At 45.0% G+C, this 25,569-nt stretch overlaps 1 protein-coding gene across 1 annotated transcript in view; it reads left to right on the forward strand.

Annotated features, from left to right (window-relative positions):
* The window catches only part of GPR139 (G protein-coupled receptor 139), a 53,656-nt gene extending 28,681 nt beyond the window's left edge, over positions 1-24,975 (forward strand). The window contains exon 2 of the mRNA XM_006892656.1: positions 23,789-24,975. Coding sequence (XP_006892718.1) covers positions 23,789-24,723 — 935 coding nt within the window. The 3' untranslated portion in view covers positions 24,724-24,975. The remainder of the gene's footprint in view (positions 1-23,788) is intronic.
* The last annotated feature ends 594 nt before the right edge of the window (positions 24,976-25,569 follow it).

The raw sequence follows: 25,569 nt of genomic DNA on the forward strand, positions 1-25,569 counted from the left end.
CAGGACTGACATTGGGGTTAGGGGGAGACTGAGAAAGATGGGATAAATAATGTATACTGCATTGAAACCAATGAGGGAGAAAGCTGTTTAAAAGGGATATGTGATTAGGTATTTTTGTCGTGATTGGAGTCCAGAGCAGAGGCTGCATAGTAGAGTGGACTTGGGAGGAGGGATTGTAAAACAATGAAAGAATTTTTCTTTTACTTTTCCAAGAGGGGAGTGTACTGGGGGAAGGGAGATGGGCAGGGAGAAAAGTGCAACAATGAATGAATGGAAATCCAAAATCTCTACATTTTCATTAAAATTAGCAATATTTAAAAAAAAGTAATAATTCCTTTTACTATTTCTTGTAAGCTTATTCTGGATTTGACAAATTCCTCCTTACCTGGAAATATCTCACTTTACTATAATATTTGAGGAATAATTCTTCTAGGTAGCTAATTCTTGACTGGCCTATTTTCTTCTTTTAGAGTTTTACAGTCTATGTCATCCCATTGTCTTCTTGCCTGCATGGTTTTTGCTGAAAAATCGGAGCTTCTCCTTTGTAGGTAACTTTTCATTTTTCCCAAGCTTCTTTCAGGATTCTTTGTCTCTGGTTTTGGAATGTTTGATTGTGATAGGTCTTTGTAATTTTATTTTAAATTCTATTCTGATCAGGGTCTTGTGATCTTCTTGAATGCATATCTTCCCATCTATCATAATTGTAGGTAAGTTTTCTTCTGACAAATCTGTAGTGCTTTTCTCTGTGGATTATTTTTTTTCTGGTCATTTCTCTAATCAGAGATTGCTTTTGAGAGGTCTGCCCTCAGACAAATCCAGTGTTCTATTGACTCAGTGCTATTCTTTGTACTTCCAATGTGTCCTCTAGGGTCACCCATTTTGTATACTATTTCATAAGTTCCTTGTTTTTCAATGCTGCATACTATTCCACTGTGTGAATATACCACAGCTTCTCTGACCATTTGTTTGTAAGTCTCTGTAAACTTTCATTAAAATTAATTTTTAAAAAAAGACTAAAAAAATCTTTTAAAAAGCTAAAAAAACCCCCAACAACCCAACAAATGTTTACCAAATGCCAAGTGTGCATCAGGACCTGTGCGAGAGATTAAGAATGTGACCACAAGCAAGACAGACAGACACTTGCCCTCACAACGCTGCCAGTGTGAGGACGACCATGGGCCAAGACAAGACAAGGTATTTTGATTGCAAATGAGCTAGAAGTGGTTATATAGGAAGGAGCTGTGGCAGCACAGTGGTTATATGTTTAACAACCAACAGAAAGCTCGAGAGTTCAAACCCACTAGCTCTGTTGACTTAGTAGTGTGGAGGTAAACTGCCAGCACGAAGGCAGGCAGTTCGAATCCACCAGCTGCTCTGAGGGAAAGATACAGACAATCTCAATTGATTTACAGCCTCTGAAAGCCTGCTGTAGGGCCAGCTATGGGCTGGTTCCCACTTGGCTGCACGTAACAACAAGCTGCTCCAAAGGAGAACAATGTGGCGCCTAATTCAGTAAAGATTACAACCTTGGACTCCTGTGGGTCAGTTCTGCTCAGCCCTTAGGGTGACTCTACTCAACAGTAATGGATTTTGATTGGTTTGGTTGGTCATGTGGATAAAACTTGACTTATTGCCGTAAGGTAGATCTGACTCAGAGCTGGCCCTCCAGTGAGTTTTTGGAGGCTGTAAAATTCACAGGAGATTGTCTGTCTTTCTCCCAAGGAGCCTATGGTGAATATGAACCACCAAAGATGCACCCACCGCCTTTGGGTTAGCTGTGCATATGACTTGTTGTTGTTTATGGGAAGCCAAACTTTATACCAAATATTATATGGAAACACTTGCTCAGGAATTGAAGGAATTACAAATTTATAAGTTAGGATTTCTCTGTGGCAAATCACAGAAAATGAGCTGTTTGTTCCCTGCAGACAGGAGACAGCTGCGGCCCCCCTACAGAGGGAGTGTTACTTCTTGTGAAATACTTCCTGAACTAGAGCATTAGGTTGACAATAGAGAAAAATTTGACTTCATTTACAAGGAATTCCTTTTATGATTTGCTTCCTCTGATTATCAATAAATACACAGAGAAACATGGCTTGGGGTCTTCAGTCGAGAACTGCTGGCCCCCTGTTTTTTGTTTTCTGTTCTCTCTCATTCCTGGCTGTATGTCTCATTATTAATAATTATAAAATTACTTTACCCTCGGTCTGCAACAGTTGTTGTTGCTAAGTGTCATCGAGTTGAGTACAATTCATAGCGACCCTATGAATGATAGATGTGAACCCTGTTCTATCCTGTGCCATCCTCACACTTCCTGACACACAAGAGCCCACTGCAGCAGTCACTGTGTCAATCCACCTGGTTGAGGGTCTTCCTCTCCTGCATCGACGCTCCACCCTTCCCAGCATCATGGCCCTCTCCAAGGAATAGCCCCTCCTTGCAACATGCCCAAAGTATGTGAGGAGAAGCTTTGCCATTTTTGCCTCTAATGAGCACTCTGGCTGCACCTTCTCCAAGACATATTGGTTCATTCTCTTGGCCGTCCATGGGATGTTCAGTGCTTTTCTCAACACCACAGCTCTAAGGCATCAATTCTTTTTCTGTCATCCGTATTCATTGTCCAGTTCTCAGATGCATAGCAAGTGATCAGAAAGGCATATCACCGGGCATCAAAAAATTACTCCAAGTCTGGAAATCTGACCAAAAAATTGACTACTGCATTTTTATTAGCTGCTGAAATCTCCTACTCTCTATTATCTGGGTCATAATAGAAGAGATGAACGCATTGGAATTAGACTTCTTTATTGATGAATGCTTTTGAGATTGTGATATCAAGAGAAATTAGTGGTGTTTCTGCTCTCTCGCTCCAATACCAAACTTCTCTCTACACATTTGTCTAACGTTTGACCACTTTGCAGAGCCACTACACGTGCCTTGTGTCTTCTGGTCTCCCCATCGACTATAGGGAGTTGCAAAGCTAATGTACTGAAGTTGTCTCCCTGGATTCTTGGATTCTCACCTCTCCCTTCTTTGTGGTTCACACTCCAGCCAAGTCTGTCATCTGATAGTGCTGCAGACACAGCATGCTTTCACACCTCCTTGATCTTGCACTTGGCTCCTTCTGTCAGGCAAGAAGCCTGTGCCTATCTTGTTCGACCATAAGAAGTCCAGCTCATCCCAGGAAAGACCCAGCAGCTGGGAAACGATTTTGTTCTCCGGAGCAGAGAGGGACAGCCGGGTGTGCTGAAGTGGGGACAATGCCTGGGTCAGAGTGGACCCACAGGCCAGCGGGCGTGACGCAGGTCATGTCCTGCAGCTAATTGGAGTGTCAATGAGAGTCTTCTGTCTTCATGAAGAATCTGGAAACTCAACAAACCTGCACTCAGTCCCTGCCTCTACAACACCCCGCCTATGTACCCTCGGACAAGTAGTCTGTAACCCTAATGATCTTAATGCTTCTCCTCCGTCTCTCCTTGTTAGGTGCTGCGGGGCCAAGTCCTACTCATAGCGACCCTATGAACAACAGATCTGAACCCTGTCCTACTCTGTGTCATTCTCATCCTCTCTCACATCCTCTTGAGCCCATTGCTGCCTTCTCTGTCAATTCATCTCATTAAAGGTCTTTCTCTCCTCACTGACCCTCCACCTTTCCTATCATGATGTCACTTCTCAAGGAACAGCCTCTCTCCACAACATCCCCAACATATATAAGACAAAGCTTTGCCATCTTTTCCTCTATCAAGCACTCTGGCTGCACTTTCTCCAAGACCTATCTTTTCTTTGGCAGTCCATGGGATATTCAGTACCAACATCGATAATACCCACCTGTGAAGGTGTGGTGCAGAGAGTAAAATGCTCCACTGCTAATCGAAAGGTTAGTGGTTCAACCCCTCTCTGGGCACCTTGGAAGAAAGAGGCCTGGCGACCCGTTTCCATAAAGTCACAACCATCAAAGACTCTGTGTAATACAATTCTCCTCTGTGCGCACACAAGGTCTCCATGAGCCAAATGGACTCAATTGCAACTATCATTTTGTCTTGGTTTGTCTTTTTATTTTTTATGGGTGAAAGGAATACCAGAGACGAGTAAATGTAAGGCACTTAACACAGAGTCTGTCATCCACGGGACTGCTAAGCGGGGGCTACCATTTCTGTTCAATCCATTTCCCTGGTGTCAAGAAAGGTACACACTCATTTCTCATTGTTTTCACCGTTGTCATCACAACTGCTACTGCTGTTACATACACTGTCTCTTATTTTTAAAGAGGAGAGTGAGAAAAAGGAGAAAACAACTTTCCTTCTGGACATTTCCTTGTCTGTCCCTGAGAAGTTGGATTTCTGCTCAGAGGAGAGAGGGTGGAGTTTGTTTTTTTCTTTTTTTTTCCTTTTCCCCTTCATTTTAAAGAGAAAAGCAGTTTACCATTTTTACAAAACCAAATTAGTCAAAACTGCAAATGAGCCTTCCAGGTTTGGTCCAAAATCAAGTGTGCACAAGCCATGTGCATGAGAATCACTGAGGACTTTTAAAATGTCAAAAAGTTAAAATACAGGTTCCTGGGTTTCATCAGAGGTGGAGCCAGAGAGTCTCCATTTTTAAAAAATTAATTTTAATGAAAGTTTACAGAGACTTGGGGTTTCCATTCATTCACTGTTGCACTTTTCTCCCTGCCCCCCCATTCACTCTTCTCCTTAAAAAGTGAAAGAAAAACTCTTTCATTGTTATGCAGTCCCTCCTCCCAAGTCCACTAATTCCCATATATCCTTTTTAAACAGTTCTCTCCCTACTCTGTTTCAATGCAGTATACATCAATCATCCCCTTCTTCTCTGTCTTCGCTCAACCCCGATGTTGGTCCCGTTTTATAACAGTGGCCCTATGCAATATTTGTCCTTTTGTGAGTGAGATATTTCACTCAGCATAATGTCCTCCAAGGCCACCCATTTTGTATAATATTTCATGAATTCTTTGTTTTTCAATGCTGCATAGTATTCCATTGTGTGAATATACCAGAGCTTCCGTATCCATTCGTTTGTTGATGGGCACTTGGGTTGTTTCCAGCTCTTTGCTATAGTGAACAAAGCCACAGTAAACATGGGTGTGCGTTGGAGTTTGTTTTGTGACAGCCAGAAGTGCTGCCAAGAGTGAGGGCACCAGCTTGTCATCGGTGGATGGACAGCCGCTTCAAGGACAGGCAAGACCTGCCTGGTGGCTGGGGAATGGATTCAGGAACAGGGCAGCTGTGAGGACAGAGATCTGGACGCAGGAGAGATGGTGGCTTGGTTGGGAAGGAACCTGCCTCAGTGGTTCCTTCCAGCTGTGTCAGGGTGGCCTCAAGGAGGGAGGGACCAGAAAGGAGAAACAAACCAGAAACCCCCATTTCCATTGATGACCTCTTGGACCCCATTCTCTCCTCTAGCACCTTCTGTAGATTCACTTCCAAAGCTATTCATGTAGAAGATCAAACACTACAACCTTCAAGATGGGTTACATCTCAACATCAAGAAAGCAAAAATCCTCACATGCTGGACTGACAAGGCAATATCATAACAGATGGATAAGATTGAATTTAAAAAGTCAAATGGAGCGGGGGAGGGAAAAAAGTGCAACAATGAATGACTGGAAACCCTAAGTCTCTGTAAACTTTCATTAAAATTAATTACATTTTTTAAAAGATTGAATTTTATTTGAATCCACAATCCATACCTGTGGTAACAGCAGTCAAGAAATCAAAAGACATGTTGCATTTGGAGAATCTACTGTCAAGGACCACTCCAAAGTGCTAAAGAGCAAAGATGTCACCTTAGAGACTAAGGTGTGCCTGACCCAAGCCATGGTATTTTCAATTGTTTCGTATGCATCCGAAAGTTAGACAATGAAATAAGCAAGACTGAAGAAGAATGGACGCCTTTGAATTGTGGTGTTGGTGAGAAGTATTGAATATCTTATGGAATGGAGTGCCCAGAGATTGGGCACATCTGTCCTGGAGGGAAGGGCTTCTTAGAGGCAAGGAGAATGAAGCTTTGTCTCATGTACTCTAGGCATATTTTCAGGAGAGGGCAGTGCTTGGGAAAGGTCATCATGCTGGAAAAGCAAGAGAGGAAGACCATTGAAACAAGATGGATTGAGACAGTTCCTACAACAATGGACTTGAACATGGTAGGGATCTTGAAGATGGTGCAGGAAAGGGCTGGATTCTGAGCTGAGGTTCATCGGGTCGCTGTGAGTTGTAGTCTACTCAGCAGCACCTAACTACAACAACAACTACTACTCAAGTCGATCCTTCGTCTCATACACATGATGAAAGGGAGGCACAGAAGCTCGGTAGCCTTGCCAACATCACACAGCAAGCTGGTGACACTAGGAGTCAGTCACCTCTATGCAGGTGGTCTGGATCCATCACCCAGGCGCCTAACCGTGGTGCCAGAGGACAGGCTTTCTGATCCCCGTGTTCTCACACGAGAAAAGAGACAGACGTCCCCAGAATGGTGCAGGAGTGAGCCATCCGTCACACACTGACCCGAGTCAGGCGGAAGCTGTTCCCTCCTTAGCACCTCAGCCATTTCCATATAATTAGGCCTCCTTGGCCTACATGTCACTCAGCTGTGCTTGGACTGAAGGTACAAAAACTAATTTCTCCATCTAAAGAAAATTGCCTTCCCAAGGCCCCTGGGTAATTAGACATGGACATTGTCCTCTGGGCATGGCCTGTTCCCTGTCTGTCGACGTCACCTGGCACAGGTGCTGCCACTCAATCCTAGGCCGCCCGGAGAACACAGACCCAGACCCAGAGGGGGGAACAAGACGTCCGCACCCCCAGGGTGCCGGGCACAGTGGGGGCTGGATGTGCACCCCAGGAAATCTCCCAAGGTTCTGAAACACTCAGATCCCACGGGCCCTGGCCTCAGAGAACCCAGATGGGAGCCTGGGGTCTGCATTAGATGGAGCAGGTATCACTGCTCAGCACATCCCCCAAGCCCTGTGAGAATTTTAGTATGAGGAAGCTGTAATAGCCAGACGTGGATGTGAAAGTGTCCGGGTGATATAAAGGGACCCTGTCTTCTTCACCTCCCCAACTCCCTTCAGGGGGGTTATAGTTTGATATAAAAACAATTCAATGTCTTCTTTTTAAAGTTGCCGGTGGATGATGCAGATGATTAAGTGCTTTGCAACTAGCAGAAAGGTTGAGAGTTCAGGGCTACCCGGAGGCCCCTCAGGAGGAAGGCCCAGGGCTGTATGTCTGATAAAGCACAGCATGGAATGAAGCTATTTCGCTCTGCTCTCTGTAGCCCACTAGGAAGCAGGGAATGAAGACGTCCTTTGTAAAACGCTTTTATTCGTAAGGCCCTTTAATGCCTTCTTACTGCCTCAGGACAAATCCAGCCTCTGATCATCGCTGTCAAGTCCCTTGAAGCTGGGTTGGCGTGGCTATTTCTCAGTCTCTTCTCTTGCTGGGTCTTCCTCCTTCTGTCTCAGGCCCAGGCAGGTGACATAGAAGAGGACGCTTGGCAGGGACTTCTGTTAGAGGCAGCCCGTCTCAGATGCCGTGTGGAGTGGCCTCATCTTCTGATTCTCCTAATGAAGCTTGAATCCTAGACTGGAACTGAGTACTTTTATTCATAAATACAACAACTGACTAAAAAAAAAACCAACCAAAACACCAAAATCTGAAAAACATGTCTTCAGCCCAGAATCCCACTCCCCCAAACCCCCACCCGAAACTGTCTGTCCATGATGCTCTGTTCTGTCTGATCTGGCAATTGCTTGGTTATCTTTCTCTTGCTTCTTGACTTTTGCACGTTCGATCCCCTCTTGCTGGCATGCTTTGATTTCTACTCACTTGACTGGTTCCCACTCTTCTACATGCCACTTCCTCCAAGAAGCCTTCCATACTCCTCTAGGCTAGATCTATGACCCCTTCTTAACTCCTCCCATCACATGCTGCCTTCAAACGTCATGGTACCTCTTGGGTATCTGTGTGGCTTCTCTGCCAGGCTGGAAGTCCCGGGAGGACCAGCACAGGTTCTTCTGGTCTACCATGGCATCTACAGTGTGTGTCAAGGTGCCTGAACATGGAAGGGAGAGACACAGTTTTCTATCAGTGAATGAATGAAGGGAAGGAAAGCTAGTCTGAGCCTGTCTTGGTGAAAGTCCCAAATCTTCCACACCCCAGAGTCTCATGGGATAAGTTGTTATTGTTAGGTGCCATTGACTCAAGTATGACTCAAACCCTGTCCTATCCTGCGCCATCCTCATCACCTCTGACACACATGAGCCAATTGCTGTGGTCTCTGTGTCAGTTCACCTGGTTGGGGAAAGTCTTCCTCTCTTTCACTGTCACTCTACCCTTCCAAGCATCATGTCCCTCTCCAAGGAACAGCACCTCCTAGCAACATGCCCAAAGTATGTGACATGAAGCTTTGTCATCTTTGCCTCCCAGGAGCACTCTGGCTGCACTTTCTCCAAGATATATCTGTCATCTTATGGTCATCTGTCATATCTTATGACAGTCCAGAAGATATGCAGTGCTCTGCTCCAACACCACAGTTCAAAGGCATCAGTCCTTCCCTCATCCTTATTCATTGTCCAGCTCTCAGATGCATGGGTAGAATTAGTGAAGGGTAATAATTTAGTGAGCACGAGAAAAGCTACCACGCTGATTACTACGCTGTCTTCTGCCATGACTGGGCTTCTCCCAGAGTAAGAACTGTCCCATAGGTCTTTGTGGTAGAAATCTTAGTGGAAGCAGATTGCCAGCCCTTTCTTCCATGTCACTGTTGGGTGTCAACCGTCAGATTGGTCACCCTTACCATTAATCCATCACTGGCCCTCCAACGAGTCCATTCTGACTCACAGTGCCGCTCCAGCAGGTCTCCCAGGATGTAATTCTTTTTTCCTCCCCCTTTTATTATTTTGTGTGTGTGTACCGTCAAATCAGATCTGACTGGTACGTGAGGAGATTGCCCCTCCTCCTTCAGCAGAGCATCTGGTGGATTCGAATTCAGGCTCTAATTCTTGATGGGAAGTGGTGCGTTTAAACTCCCAGGGGCCTCTGAGTCTATGGCATGCCCTCTCCTAAGCACGTCATGTGTGTCCATTCATTCGATCTCCACAAGAACCCCGTGGAGCAGGCATCTCCATTTAAACATCTAAACCATTGGCGCTCATTATTTAAGTAAGTTGGATGGGATCACACAGCTAGGAACTGACAAAGCTGAAAGGCAACCTCAACAAGTGTGGCTCCGGACTTGGTGGCCAGAGAGGGAAACTGTCTCTCACACTCAGCAGGGAAGTGAATGAATTCTGTTTGGGGTTCTCTACTGCCTGCCAGGCATGGTTTTAAATCTTTGGCATATATTCATTTGACTGTCTTCTTAACAAGCCCTGTGGGGAAATGTTAATCCCCTTTGCCCAGCTGAGGAAGCTGAGTTAATATTATGCCCAAGCAAATAAATGGATAATTTGATCCCTCAGCCATCACAGGAGATAATCCAGAGAATTGTCTATGAGACTCTCTAGAGAGAGGGGATTTGAGAGGAGAAAGCCGAGAGAAGGGGTAAGGTCAGTCATCATGCACACAATGGGACCCAGGAAAATGACAGGAAGCAGATGGATGGTCCCCAGATGATCTTGGGAACCGCCCCACACTCTTGCTTTCCTTGATGGCTGTAGACAGTACTGGGACTGGCTCTCAAAGTTCAGATAAGAGATTCAGTCTGTGCCTACTCGTGACTGCAGCTGTAGATGAAGAACTCAAACGAGGTCAATACAAAGATGTGTTGGACAGTGTTGCCAGTGGGTGCTTAGTTCAGCCGTTTGAGATCTGAGAGGGCTTTAGAAATAAAGTCTGCATGCAAAGGGTTGGGGGAAGGGCAGCAGCCCATAATGGTACTTATTGTTGTTGTTGTTGTTGTTGTGTACCATTAAGTCAGAACTGACCCATAGCTGACCATCAGGCAGGTTTGCAGAGGCAACTAATCACATGGGAGGAGACTGCCCATCCTTTTACCACGGAGCAGTTGGTGGATTTGAACTGTGTGTCTTTGGGATTGCAGTGCAGTTCCTTCACACTAGGTCACCACAGCTCCCTGGAAATGAAGTTCAGGTAGGGGGTGTGTGTGTGTGTGTGTGTGTGTGTGTGTGTGTGTGTTGCTTACAAGTCTCTATCGAAATAGTGCAAGAATACGCAACCACCATTTCCACTCTCCCAGGGGCAATTGAACTTGAATTGTGGCTACCTTCGTGAAAGAGAACATGGACTGGCTAGATTTATGGAACAAGCCCATCTCACACTTTCGTGTCACCTGCCCTGTTGGCATTTGAATTTGCAGGTCCTGGCACTGACAGGAGAAACGCGGAGGGTGTTGAATATCTATCTGTGTTCTATCTTCTTTTTGAGGCCGTGGGCTCTGAGCCATGAGCCTCTAGAGACTGAGAAATGAGCCTTGTTCAACCCTGAACTTCCCGGGATTTGATCCAGGTGCGGGCACTGAGTCGCTCATCCTTACATTCATGCTAAAGTCAGTTGGATTCACAAGGAACATTCTGGCACAGGAGCTCTTCTTGACCGTTAGTCAGCTCTCCTACTCAATTTCCTGCAGTAACCCTTAATCATCTTCCAGTTTGTTAACCAAAACTGCTAGCCAGCACTCTCCCATGCTGTGTGTATCAGTATCTCTAGCTGTTTATTCACTTCTATTGGCTGGGCACCTACCATATGCTAGAATCTATGGAAGAGCATGGCAATATGGTAATAAGAATCGAGCAAAAACAGACACGCTCCCTTCCCTCTAGACCTCAGAGATGTCTAACAGGACGATGGTGGGTTTTAAACTGCATGCTCCCTGCACGCAGTGTTCGGAGCACTTTCATTGGCTCCACCAAACTCTGATCACAGCAACCCATGTCATCACACTTTTCATAAAGGGGGAAACTGAGGCATGGGAAGTTCAGTAACTCGTCCAAGGTCAGAAACGGTGAGTTAGGACCCCCGTCCATCAAGAAACAGGTGCAGACTCCAGCAGCTAGGCTCTGGAATCTGCCCACTTCAGCACCACAGCAATCTCTCCAGATAACCCTGAGACATTGGAGTGGCCATTCAGCTGTGGCTGTTTCTCCCATGGAGTGGCTGGTGGAGTCAAACCACCAAACTTTCAGTTGTTGTTGTTGTTTGTTGTTGTTAGGTGTCGTTGAGTCAAATACGACTAATACCAACTTTATGGACAACAGATCTGAACCCTGTCTTATCCTGTGCCATCTACACACTTCCTGGTACATGCAGTCACCGTGTTAATCCACATAGTCGAGGGTCTTCCTCTCCTTCTCCGACCCTCCACCTTTCCAAACATCATGTCCCTCTCCAATGAACAGGCCTTCCTAGCAACAAGCCTGGACTATGTGAGGTGAAGTCTCATCACCCTTGCCTCGAAAGAGCACTCCGGCTGCACCTTCTCCCAGACGTATTGACAACTTTCAGTTAGCAGCCAGTAATATACACACCACCTGGAACCGTAATCTGATAGCTGATGCATCTGAATGGATTCGTAGTTGACCCTCCACGGTGTGTAGCAGTGGAACACAGTGCTCTCCAGGACAAAAATGATACACGAGTTAAACAGTGTTTTCTTTTTCTTCCTGATCTCATACATTATTGCCTTTTCTCTTACAATGAGGATGGTTGACGCAGAGTTAATACTAGAAAGTCGCTGTGTGGGCCAAGTCCCTGCAGATTCCTGCCGTGTGTTTGCCTTCACCGCAGCGCAGCCAGCTGTCCTCTAGGAAGAGCCCCCGGGAAGAGAGGCCGGGAGCTCGGAGCAGCAGCTTGGCTCATTGGCCAGAGAATGATTCTTTAAAAGCTGTGTCCCTCTTAGGGTCCAATGGAGCTCTGGTGTCATAAAGGCTAAGCATTTAGCTGCTAACCGAAAGATCACAGGATCAAACCTACCTACTTGCTTCACGGTAGAATTCACTTGTTCTCACTGCCTCTAGTTGCTGTGGATTCGTAATGATCTTCCAGTGGGTTTCAGACCATCCAGTGGGTTTCTGAGGCTGCTAATCACAACCGGAGGAGAAGGCTGGTCTGAAGCTGCTGGTGAATTTGAACCGGGAGAGGGAAGCAAACCCTCAAGTTTAACAGCGCAGCTTGCTGTAATGCAACCCACAGAGCTTCATCCAAAGTAGAGGCGGCCTCACAATCTAGCCCTGTAAAGACTGTCATTGTCATGTGCCATCAAGTGGAAGGATTCGCACTCCTAGTGACTGTACAGGATGGAGCAGTACTGCCCGATAGCATTTCCTAGGCTGAAATCTTCATGGGAGTAACTGTCAGGATCTCGTGGCCCTTCCTTTTTTTAATGAACATTTACAAAGCTTTTGGATTTCCATTCATTCATTGTTGCACTTTTCTCCCTGCCTCCCCCCCAAGTTCACTCCTCTCTTTGAAAGTAAAAGAAAAATTCCTTCCTTGGTATACAGTCCCCCTCACCGCCCCAAGTCCACTCCACTATGCAACCTGAATTCTGGACTCATATATCACTTTTAAACTGTTCTCCCCCTCATCTGTTTCAATGCAGTATACATCATCTATCCAGTTTTTCTCAGTCTAACCCCAACCCTGATATCAGTCTCATTCTACAACAGTGGCACCGCGCAGTATTTGTCCTTTTGTGACTGAGATATTTCACTCAGCATAATGCCCTCCAGGGTCACCCATTTTGAATAATATTGCATGAGTTCCTTGTTTTTCAATGCAACATAGTATTCCATTGTGTGAATATACCACAACTTCTCTAACCATTTGTTTGTTAATGGGCACTTGGGTTGTTTCCAACTCCTTGCTGTTGTGAACAAAACCACGATAAACATGGGTGTGCGTGTGGTCATTCTTTAAGTTACATGCACCACCAGGGCTCCTTCCTGTAGAGACTGTAGTTCTAGAGACCCTGCAGGAAAGTTCTACTCTGATCTCTGAGCTCCCTGTGAATCGGGATCTGCTCAAAGGCACCCAGCAACAACATTGTTGAAGATTACATTGTTGGGTTGAAGTCAGAACCAATCCATAGCTGACCCTCCAGCAGGTTTTCAGAGTCATTAAATCACGGAGGAGGAGATGCCCATCTTTCCCCCTGAATTTGAACCACATACCTTTGCAATGCAGCGCAATTCCTTACCACTAAGCCAACAGGGCTCCAAGCAACATTAGCGTCCTCTTTCTCAGCTGTGTCCTCACCTAGCTCTGGAACCACAAAACAACTTATATCTGAATGACACGGAGACCTCGGAGTGGCCATCCTGCTGTGATCAGGCCTCAGTGGTGTTTGTAGAGAGAAACACAGCATCCTGTAGTACAAAAAGTTATATTCTTGTTAAAGTGAGTTTTCTTTTCCTTCCCAATGTCTCTGCCCCCTTCCCTCCCCTTCATGGCTCCTCTATAAGCCTTTCTTAAGAAAATGCCTGGCTTCCTGGGTCACGTCTACTCTGTGTCTCACTCTGCTTTCTCTCGCCAGCGGACACAGCACTGCAAACAGCACAAGTTTGGCACACTGAGAATTTTGTTGTTGTTGTTTTAATTCTATCTCTTTTGTTGCTGTTGAGAACACACACACAGCACATGCGTCACAGCTGCCACATCCAACACAGGGGCACTGTGCACGTTCTTTGAGCTATTCCACTATTTTTGCCGTCTTTTCTGAGTTGTTTCTCCCCCATTAACACGTATTTGTTGCCTCTGAAGCTTCCGAGCTAATCTTTCAGGCTGCTGGTGTCAATCTGATCCCATAAAGATAGTTCTTAAGACAGCATAATGGTTTTTGAAGGAAAGTCCCAAGAGATGTCAGACTTAACCCAAGGCCCCAGAGCCAGACATGTTCTACTGGGTCTGTGGAAACAGAATGTGAGCTCCATGTGGCTGCAGATATTTGTGTGTTTACCTGTCACTGTAGCCCCTGGGCCAGTACAGTGCCTGGTAACATGTGAGTGGCCCAGTAAATGTTTGTTGAATGAACAAGTGACCACCCACCTCATTTCATGTGTCTTTTGTCCTTGCCTGCCAGGAAGAACAATGCAATGTAAAAACAATGCACAAAAGAAGAAATTGTTGGCTACATTTTGTATGCACAATAGATAAGCCATTTGCCTGAAGCTAGAATTACCCATCTCTGGCAGCCAGGGGGAGGAAGCAGCAGATGGACAGAGCACAAGACAGTTCATCAAATGGTGACAACCCAGCAAAGCCACAATTAGCCTCTGACATGCGAGTGAACTCCAGGGAGGAGGCCAGACATGGGTCCTGTGGCACCCTGCAGCCTCACTGTGGGGACCAGCTGGAGGACAGGAGTTGACAGAAGTCAGCCCGGGGAGGGGATGTCTGTGGGAGCTTCATTCAGTAGCCAGGACAATAAACTGTGCATGATCTTTAAGGTACTGGGATGTCTCTGAAGGGAACGGCAGACTTGAGGTTTGAAGCCCCACAGGTCTACCATGGTGCTTATCATTTACTGTTAGCCACAGTACGTTGTTGCTGTGCGAGGCCATCAAGTATGACTCGTAGTGAACCTGTGAGCATTGGGTCTGAACCCTGGTCTATCCTGTGCCATCTCATTGTCTCTGACACACTCAAGCCCATTGGTGCAGTCACTGTGAGAACACCTTGTTCTGTCGTTATATGGGGGCCATCAGGAGTTGGTGCTAACTCAGGAGTAACTAGCACTTAGAATTTCAAACACTAAAACAAAAAGAAATACAGTACAGCAGAACTGACAGTCCGTGCTCTGTTCCACCTTCTGGCCACCGTGAAACCTGGAGGATCTTTAGTCATTGCAGACCCAGATGATACCCCTAGAACTTGATCTTTTCCCTCTGGGCCAGCAGACCACTAAGTGGTGGGATTTAATTGCCCGGCTTATGTTGCCTTTTCAGCCACTCTACCAGAATCCTCTCCAGTTTAAGCACAGTGATCTGCAAAGAACCAAGAAGTTTTGCAGTCATGAACTTGAACTTGATATCCTGAGCTTAAGACTGTCAGATGACAACATCAACAGAAAGAATTGGCATTTTGATTGTGAAGTCCTCAAAGCCTTCTTGGATGGGACCAGGTGTATTTCTCAAAAAACAAGTTCCTAGCTAGTTAAGTTTGAGACAAAAAATAATGAAACGGAATTACAGGCAATGAGGACTTCCGTCTTGTTGCTTAAACTCCATTGTTATCAAGTTAATTTAGACTCTTTGCCATCATGAGCTGAACACTTAACCACTGTGTCGCTAGGATTCCTTGTTCTTCACTTACTCATTCATTAGAGAGCTCTAGCATCCTAGTCAGTAGGGAAAGGGGCTACCAGCCCCAAGATGAGCAGTTCAAATCCACTAGCTGTTCCACAAGAAAAAGATGGACAATCTCCTCCTGAGTTATGTATACAGCTTCTGAAAACCACTGAATGGTCAGCTGTGAGTCAGTTCTAACTCACTATCAATGAGTTTGAGTTCCAAGTTTTTTTAGTCACCCATTCTAAACTGCACACAGAGACCCTTTAGCACCACTCTTCATCTTTGGAGGAAAATGTGCCATTGAGGAAAATGAAAGGATTTAAGAAAGTGAAGAGTTATTGCAAATGTCAAGTCCTAAGAGGTGAAAACTCTCCCGTCTCATTTCTTTTTCCAGAAAATCAATATGCAGGCCTCCGTCCCTTCCCCTCGAGGTCTCCATGGCTCACAGATTTCTCTCTCTTCCTGAGAACCTCGCAAGGAGCCTCCTAAGTGTTCTTGAGGTTGCCTTGGGGGACAAGTCTACCTATACAAAAACAAATGGGAAACTCAGTGTTTTCAAGTCAGTTTCTCTAGAGAGGCAATTACTGGAAACTTAGGAGAAACAACATTTATGAATACTTGGCAATTTCACATGGAGTTGATGATGCTGCTTGACTTGAAGCACTCTTTAGATGGGGCCAGGGTATTTTCTCCAAGTTGGATATGTAGACTTTTTTCAGTTTTTAAAATTATTAATTTCAATGAAAATTTACAGAGACTTTGGATTTCTGTTCACTCATTGTTACACTTTTCTCCCTGCCCACTCCTCCTCCCCCCCCCAGTACATTCTTCTGTTTGAAAAGTAAAAGAAAAATTCTTTCATTGTTTTATAACCCCTCCTCCTAGGTGCACTCCACTATGCAGCCTTCATTCTGGGCTCCTGTCATGACAAAAATACCTAATCACATATCCCTTTTAAACAGCTTTCTTCCTCATCTGTTTCAATGCAGTAAACATTATTTATCCCATCCTTCTCAGGGTCCCTCCCAACCCTGATGTCAGTCCTGTTTTTCATCAGTGGCACTATGCAGTATTTGTCCTTTTGTGACTGAGATACTTCACTCAGCATAATGTCCTCCAGGCTCACCCATTTTGTATAATATTTCATGAGTTCCTTGTTTTTCAATGCAGCGTAGTATTCCATTGTGTGAATATACTACAGCTTCTCTATCCATTCATTTGTTAATGGGCACTTAGGTTGTTCCCAACTCCGTGCTGTTGTGAACAAAGCATTGATAAACATGGTGTGCAGGATATGTAGAATTTTAACCCCCAGGCTCCAACCAGATGTTAGCTGAGAGTAACTAGTGATGGTGAGAATCAGTCTGAGTCATTTTTTAATACTTTTTCTTGGGAGACCCCAGTAGCTCTTCCAATCCTGTCTCCTTGTAGGCTTGGGAGCTCTGGTGGCATTGACTGTTGGGTGTTGCACTGCTAACCCTTAGGGCTGTACCTCTCCAGTGGTTCAAATCCCCATGTGGCTCCGAGGGAGAGAGATGACCAGGCTTCTCTCATACAGTTTATAGTCTCAGAAACTCAGTAGAGGGTCAGCTGTGAGTCAGTTCTTTTTTTTCTTTCTTTCTTTTTTTTTTTCTGTGAGTCAATTCTAACTTGACAGCAATGAGTTTGTGTTTTTATAGACTTGAGGAAGTCATTGGCTGGTGCACATGACTTCATTGACTTGGCTGTTATGCAGAAGTTTAGAGGTTCAAGTTCAGTTAGAGGTACCTCACAAGAAAGGCCTGAAAATCCACCTAAAAATCAACCTAAAAGGCTCAGTATGGCACAGTCCTATTACGACACCCGAAGATACCAGTACTCAAAACTGGAACCAGTTTTTTGTTGTTTTTTTTTTTGTTTCTGTTTGTCTGATAGGGTTGAGATACAGTGACAAAAGAAGGTTTAAAAGACAAGAAAGAAAGAAGTTTCAAGACGTTTGAAACCCATTTATGCAACCTGAGGTGCAAACACATGTGTCTTGGGTTGCAACCCATTGTTCGAAGAAGATTGCCGCCCAAGATGCAGGAATCACTTTCTTCCGTCTAAGACTCTTTTCTGTGACCAAAAATAAACAAGTCAGAAACTGAGTCTCCTTCTGCCTTCTACACTTGCTGAATATGTGACTTTGGGCAAATCACCTAAAATTCAAAGCCTCAAGTTTCCTCATCTGTAAAATGGGAGTCATACTGGGATTGATATGAGTCCTTCTTTATATTCCATAAACATGCCAAGCTCATTCCTACCCCAGGATGTTTGCACTTGCCATACCTGCTACCTACAATTCTTTCCTACAGATCTGCACGGTAGATCCCCTCTCCTTCTTGAGCAAACACAAAACTAAGACCTAAACCATTCTCTTTCCCACCGATTTATCTTGTCCTTTAGTTTTAGTCTTCAGAGTACTATAACTACCTGCCCTATGAAGTCAACCTTTTTACTAACCCTATTTTGTAAATAAAGAAACTTAAGTAAACTTGCCACCTGTCTCAGAGCAAATAGTGATAGGTACAGGACCCGCATTCACGCAGCCTGGCCTCAGAAACCACACTCTTGACCAAGGAGTTCTGATGTTCTTGGCTCGCAGAGAAGCATCAGGGCCGATTTTATGCTTTGGGCTCCACGATATTCCCTCCATAGATGATTAGATCAGAGGCACAGGGATTAGAAGGCAGGCTGTCTTCCTCCTCCTAAGCCTTCACCTTTCATTCCACATCTGTTCAGTAGTAGCTCTTGTATCCTTGTTTGTATTGTTATTTCACTTTAATAGCTAGCCACTCACTCATATTCCTATCCTGAGTGAAGACTTTGAATGTGTTTAATACCAGTTTTGAATGCACAGATCTTTGCATACAGAAAGTAGATGCTAAATACTTTTTGAATAGATGTCTGGGTGAATAAAGCATTTTAAAATACTTCTCAATAGAAACCAGTTATGAAGCGAGTAAAAAAAAATCAAGGAAAGTCTTCATACTTTCCCACCTCAGGACCTTTGCACATGCTGCTGTCTGTGCTAGAGAAACTTTCTCCTTCAACTCTTTTTGCCTAATTACCTCTTTCTGGTTCTCTGAATATCATTTTGAATATTACTTCCTCAACAAAGCCTCTTCTGAGCACTATTCGCAAATAGCTCTTCTTACCACTTACTAGGGAGCTCTGACGGCAAAGTGATAAGAAGCTGTGCTGCAATCTTGAAGGTTTTGGTTCAAATTCACCTGCACTGCAGGAGAAAGATGGGCAATCTCCTGTGTGATTAATTGCCTCTGAAAACCCACCAGAAGGTCAACTATGCTAGTCCTGTTAGTCAGTGGTACACAACACCAACAACAAGCACTGGAAGAAGGCAGGAGAAAAATGAGTCCTCTCCTTCTATGCAATTTACAGCCTCTGAAAACCCACTTGAAGCTCAGCTATGAGTCAGTTCCTATGCAATGGCACGTAACATCAACAGCACCTGCTAGAGTTTGTAGTTACACATTTCCTTCTGTGGTTCTTCAGTTCATATTTGTCTCCCTTAGTAGTTATAACCTCTGCTGGCCTAGTGGTAAGAATCTGTGCTGCAATCCCGAAGGCTTGTCGTTTGGATCCACCAGCTGCTCGAAGGGAAAAGGATGGGCAATCTCCTCCTGTGCGATTAACTGCCTCTGAAAATCCCATTGGAGGGTCAGCTGTGGGTCAGTTCTGACTCGATAACACACAATGATCTGCAAGAAGGAAGAATATTCTTAACATTTCCTTCCCAGGAAATAAAAGGTGCTTAAAAATCTCTATTGAATACACAGATAAATGGTTGATATTTGAGCTTTAAGGATCCCAGGTGGACGATGTATTCTATTTTGCACTGCTGACTGAGATGCTGAGGGAGCTCTGATGCCACAGTCCATAAGAAATTGCACTGCTGACCCAAAGATGGCCCTGCAGTCGTGGTTCGAATCCACCAGCGGCTCCAAGGGAGAAAGATGGGCAGTCTTCCCCCTTGTGATTTACAGCCCCCGAAAACTCACTGGCGGGTCAGCCATGAGTCAGTTCCAACACATTTGATTCCCAACAAGAAGACGGCATCTCCATTTAAAAATTAAGAACATTGGCACTCCGTGTTTAAGTAAGTTGGACAGGGCCACAAAGCTGGGACCTGGCAAAGCTGAAATGCCGCCCCAACAAGTGTGGTTCCAGAATCAGCAGCCTGAGAGGGTCTGTCCACCACACTGCTCAGACGTCCGCAGTTCTCGGTGTACTAGCCGCCCAGCAGGAGGGAGATGGGTGACCTTATCAAAGACTTCAGTTCCATTAACGATCTACAACCTCCAAAACCTGATGAAGGAAGGGACACGGTGCCTTGGGATCATCTCAACAGCAGTGGGTTGGGGAGCTGTTGAGTTTTACAAGTGCAGATAACTTTACTTGAATGACATTTTTAAAGCAGTGGATTAAATAGCATTTACTCATGACTTTAGCTAATGTTTCAGTGGCGCATACCTTTACAGCAGCTTCACTTACTCCTGGAATAAATACCAGCATTACATAATGGTTTAAATCACGCGTGTTGAGCCTGGGTTTGAATCCTGGGTAATTCAGATAGCCAATACCTTAATTCTCCACTACTTCAAAATGTTCTTTCAAAGTGCTTTGAACAAGGGAAAGGAAAACATAGATTTTTGTTTGTTTTGTTTTGTTTTTATATATGTGTGTATGAAAAAATCATATACATTGTGTTTCACCCTTTGCTTCATACACTTTGTGTTTCGTACACTGATTCCTCTACATTGTGTTTTATAAAATTATCACCATTGAAATATTTCCACCCCCCCCCATGCCATCTTTTCAGGTCCCTGCTGGATCTTTCCCATTTCCATCACCCCCTCCCCCCACCCACCAAATTGTGTGTGAGACCCTGTGATATCCCCCCTGCCCATCCTCATGCTTCTGCTCCTTCCTCTTCTCCCCCCCACCCCACCCCATGGACCTTCATACACGTTTTACTACCTGTCCTTCTATTTGTACAATAATGGTCTTATGCAGTATTTGTCCGTATGATACTGAATTAGTTCACTCAGCATAATGCTTTCCAGTCTCTCACATGTTATGAAGTTTTCTCCTAAATAGTTGTTCCTGGTGTTGCATAGTATTCCATCATGTGAATGTACCACAATTTCTCAATTCAGCCATTTGTTAGACAACATAGATTTAAAACACATACACACATAAAACAACAACAATACCAAATATTGAGAGAATGGTGAGCAACTGAAACTCTCATACTCTGATGCTGGTTTGTGTGGGTTTATCCATTTATAATGGATAAATTGAATGATGGTCTATATACACTCTTGATACTATATATAGCCATAAAACAGGTCTCAAAAAACGCAAGAGCAAAGAGAGCATGAGAGATTCCTATTCCAGCTGTGCCACTGAGCTTCAGACAAAGTTCGTAAGTTTTCTGAGGCTCAGTCCTTTTGTATGCAAAATAGGATTTAACGGGTGGTCACATTTCAAGGTTGATGGTGAGAACTGATGAGAATCAATTTGTAGAATTACTTCCAGATAATCCCATTGGCAAATCACTTAGGTATGCCAGATGTGTCTTTTTCATGGAGATACTGGTTTTTGAAACTGAAAAGAAATTACATGGAAGCATTTACAAAATAAGTCTGATATCAATAAAAATAATAACTTGGGGGAAATAGATTGTTGAGATATGTGCAAAAACTTTGCGCAGCTTTATTATGGAGATGGAGACATTTATTAGTATAGTTTGTTAACTGTGATTACCCTCAAGAGGCAGCGAGTGACTGGATAATGTTGCTGTTGTTGTGTGCTGTCAAGTCAGAACCAACTCATAGCTGACCCTCGAGTGGGTTTTCAGAGGCTGTAAATCGTGCTGGAGAAGCTGGTAGATTCAAACTGTTTGCCTTTGGGATTGCAGCATGGCTGTTTACCACTCAATAACAGATACGTATTAATTTAAGGGAAAGACAATATGTAAAAAGGAGGTGATTGGCACAATATTGTTGTTGTTATGTGCCATCGAGTCGCTTGCGACTCATAGCGACAACAGCCCTGAACTCTGCTCTTCCCTGTGCCAGTCACACTGTCTCTGACACTCCCGTCCCGATTACCCCAGTCACTGAATCAATCCACCTCATAGAGGGCCTTCCCCTCCTGCGCTGTCCCTCCACCCCACCAAGCATGATGTCCCTCTCCAAGGACCAGTTCTCCTTACGTGTCCAAAGTATGTTAGACGGAGCCTCAGAATCCTTGCCTCCAAAGAGCCGCCCGGTTTGACCCTTTCCAGGATGAATGTGTTTGTTTTCCTAGCAGTCCGTGGTACCCTCAGTACTCTTCTCCAACACCACAGCTCAAAGGCATCAATCTATCCTCCCTGGTCATTGTCCAACTCTCTGACACATAACAAGTGATTGCAAAGACCATGGCCTGTATCAGACGCACCTTAGTCTCCAGAGAGACACCATTGCTCTTCAGTACTTTGGAGAGGCCCTAACAGCAGACTTTCCCATCGCAATATGTCTTTTAATTTCCCGGCTACTGGTGCCGAGAGTGGTGACTGTGGAGCCAAGCAAACTGAAGCTGTGACCAATCTCAGTCTCTTCACCATCCATCCTGATGCTGACAATTGGCCCAGAATTGCTAATTCTCTAACTACTTCAATTTTTTTTTACACACAAGTGTTTCCTTTATTGACTTTATGTCTGTGTACCTGTTTGTGTTTTTATTTTCTTTAGTAATAGTGTGCCTTGACATGGCACACTATTACTAAAGAAAATAAAAAAAAGTTTGTGTGCAAAAAATATTTAAGTAGTTAGAGAATCAGAGTTAGGAAGTTACTTTTTTCTGCTACTTTTTAAATTATGTTATGTATGTGTATTGTTGTTATGTGCCATTGGGTCATTGGCAACTCATAGCGACCCTACGTACAACAGCCCTATACTGTGCTCTATCCTGTGCCAATCTTACTATCTCTGACACACCTAACCCCATTACTCTAGTCACTGAATCAGTCCATCTCATCGAGGGTCTTCCTCTCTTGCACTATCCCTCCTCCATCCTCTCCAGCATGATGTCCCTCTCCAAGAACTGATCCCTCTTTCCAACATGTTCAAAGTATGTCAGACAAACTTTCAGAATATATTACCTCTTCTAAAAAGAACTGTTGTTTATTTTTAAGTTAATCATGAAAGCTCTGATCATCTCAGCTCCTTAATTATCCGTTACTTTTTTAACAAAGGACTCATTCTAAAATGCAAGTTCTATAATGTTTCTGTCTTTTTCTTTCTCTCTTTTTGCAAATATGTTTTCTTTTAAATGTGCACTTTGATGAAAGGAGACCGAGGCTTACTTGGCCTCAGCCTATAATGTTTCTTACGAGTTCATTTTAATGTTGTCTTAAGCACCATTATGTTGTTGTTGTTGTACTGTTGAACTAGAACCGATCCATAGCTGACTCACCACCAGGTTTTCAGAGGCAGTTTAATCACATGGAAGGAGATTATCCGTCTTTCTCCTGCAGAGCAGCTGGTGGATTCAAACTGTGTGCCTTTAGGAAAGCAGTGCAGCTTCTTACCACTAGGCTACAAGAACCATTATAGAAGTAACATCAATTGGTGTTCAGTTCTGTTGTTCATAGGGTCACTATGAGTCATATTCTACTTGGCAGCACCTAATTGGCTAACACAGAAAAGCAGGAAAAATCATTCCAAACTTATATTCCCCATGCATTCAGACAAAAGAAAGCACATTTTGTTGTTGTTGTTGTTGTTATGTTCCATCGAGTCATCTGTGACTCATTGAGACCCTGTGTACAACAGCTCTAAACCCTCCTCTGTCCTGAGCCAGTCTCACTGGTTCCAACACACCAACACCCATTGCTCCAGTTCATCCGGGGTCTTCCTCTCCTGCACTGTGCCTCCACCCTTCCAAGTATGATGTCCTTCTCCAAGGACCGGTCCCTCCTGGCCACGTGCCCAAATTATGTGAGATGGAGCATCAGAATCGTAGCCTCCAAGGAGACACTTGGTTTCACCCTCTCCAAGACAGACCATTTGTTTTCTTGGCAGTTCATGATATGCTCAAGACTCTTCTCCAGCACCAAGCTTGGACCCTGTCACCATGACTTACTTGCTGTGTGTAAACTCAGTAAACACATTAGCCTCTCTGAGGCCCCGGTCCACTTTTAGCGTGAAAATAACAGCAGACAGAGTCCAGATGTCTGCAGGGGTTGCCATCTGGAATGCAGAGACTGTCCCTAAAAAGCATTGGTTCAATCCTCTTGACTTCCATTGTTGTTGTTATGTGCTGTTGAATCATCTGCGACTCATAGCGACCCTATGTACAACAGTCCTAAGCCCTGCTCTGTCCGGTGCGAATTGACTTCCATAGGCATGTCCAAAAATATTAGTAGAAATGCCCAGGGCCCCCAGAGTAGCCCAGAGGGCGTCTTTTGCCACAGAGATGAATCCGTGTCTTTTCTTTCCACAGCCAACATCCTTACGGTGATAATCCTTTCCCAGCTGGTGGCACGAAGGCAGAAGTCCTCCTACAACTATCTCCTGGCGCTTGCTGCAGCTGACATCTTGGTCCTCTTTTTCATCGTGTTCGTGGACTTCCTGTTGGAAGACTTCATCTTGAACATGCAGATGCCTCAGGTCCCCAACAAGATCATAGAGGTGCTGGAGTTCTCGTCCATCCACACTTCCATCTGGATCACCGTCCCATTGACGATTGACAGGTACATTGCCGTCTGCCACCCGCTCAAGTACCACACTGTCTCCTACCCAGCCCGCACCCGCAAAATCATTCTTGGCGTCTACACCACCTGCTTCCTGACCAGCATCCCTTACTATTGGTGGCCCAACATCTGGACTGAAGACTACACCAGCACCTCCATGCATCACGTCCTCATCTGGATTCACTGCTTCACGGTGTACCTGGTGCCCTGCTCCATCTTCTTCATCTTGAACTCCATCATCGTGTACAAGCTCAGGAAGAAAAGCAACTTCCGCCTGCGGGGCTACTCCACCGGGAAGACCACGGCCATCCTCTTCACCATCACGTCCATCTTCGCCACGCTCTGGGCCCCCCGTATCATCATGATCCTCTTCCACCTCTACGGGGCGCCCATCCGGAACCGCTGGCTGGTCCACATCATGTCCGACGTCGCCAACATGCTGGCCCTTCTGAACACGGCCATCAACTTCTTCCTCTACTGCTTCATAAGCAAGCGCTTCCGGACCATGGCGGCTGCCACGCTCAAGGCTTTCTTCAAATGCCAGAAACAACCCGTACAGTTCTACACCAACCACAACTTTTCCATAACAAGTAGCCCCTGGATCTCACCAGCCAACTCCCATTGTATCAAGATGTTGGTGTATCAGTATGACAAAAATGGAAAGCCTATAAAAGTGTCCCCGTGACCCTCCCCTAGGTTTGGCACCTCGTGCCTCTGTTTAACCAGTTTTCCAGATGGAAGGAGCGTCCCATCCTCTGGCTGAAAAGCTCCCCTGGGGAGCGCTGCCCTGATTTCCTGCCTCCACGGATTGAGAACTCTCAGACTGGTAGATGGGAAGAGACAGAAGAGCCGAAGGGAAAGCATGAATCTTGGTTTTTATTTATGTATTTCTTTTTGCAACATCAACAAAGTCAACGGCCAAAGTACCTACCAGTTTGAAGATGCCATTAGAGGTTGTGTCATCATGCCATGGCCCGCGAGGACGCGCAGTGTAGACGTAGTCTGCGGCTTCGCCCTGGCACCATCCATTGTCACTGGGAACATCCCACGTCCATGGCGCATCAAGTCACAGTCGCACGTAGTTGAGTCGCCACTCTTCCAAAAGCTGAGGTCATCCATGGCTTTCTCGTGTCGTTTCCAGACTAACAGTGCTGACTGACTCCGGGTCCTGGAGACGGGTGTGAGGTCTTGAAGTGGCTCTGGCACCCCTAGCTGTGGAGTGGCAGGGAGGGGCATCAGGAAATACCGAGTGCCCCCTCCAATCTGTTGCCTAGAGCTTAAGAGGCCGCAAAGTGTTTTAACTATGATCCTCAGACCTGGAATCTAACACATACTCTTTCTACTTGCTCTTGTGTATAGATTTTTATGTCTCCTCCAAAACAAAGACCCTGCCTACTGTGTGTGGGGAGACGGGGAAGGGAGGGATTCTTGAGCCCAGAAAAACAAAAAAAAAACCCACCCAAATACTAAGCTCACTCTTGCCATTGTTTTGATTTGCCCCCGTGTCAGCTGTGTGCCATATCTTCACTTG

The sequence above is a fragment of the Elephantulus edwardii genome, unplaced genomic scaffold (genome assembly GCF_000299155.1).
Source record: "Elephantulus edwardii isolate Elephantulus edwardi_28Jun2011 unplaced genomic scaffold, EleEdw1.0 scaffold00117, whole genome shotgun sequence".
In the NCBI taxonomy this organism is placed as follows: Eukaryota; Metazoa; Chordata; class Mammalia; order Macroscelidea; family Macroscelididae; genus Elephantulus; species Elephantulus edwardii.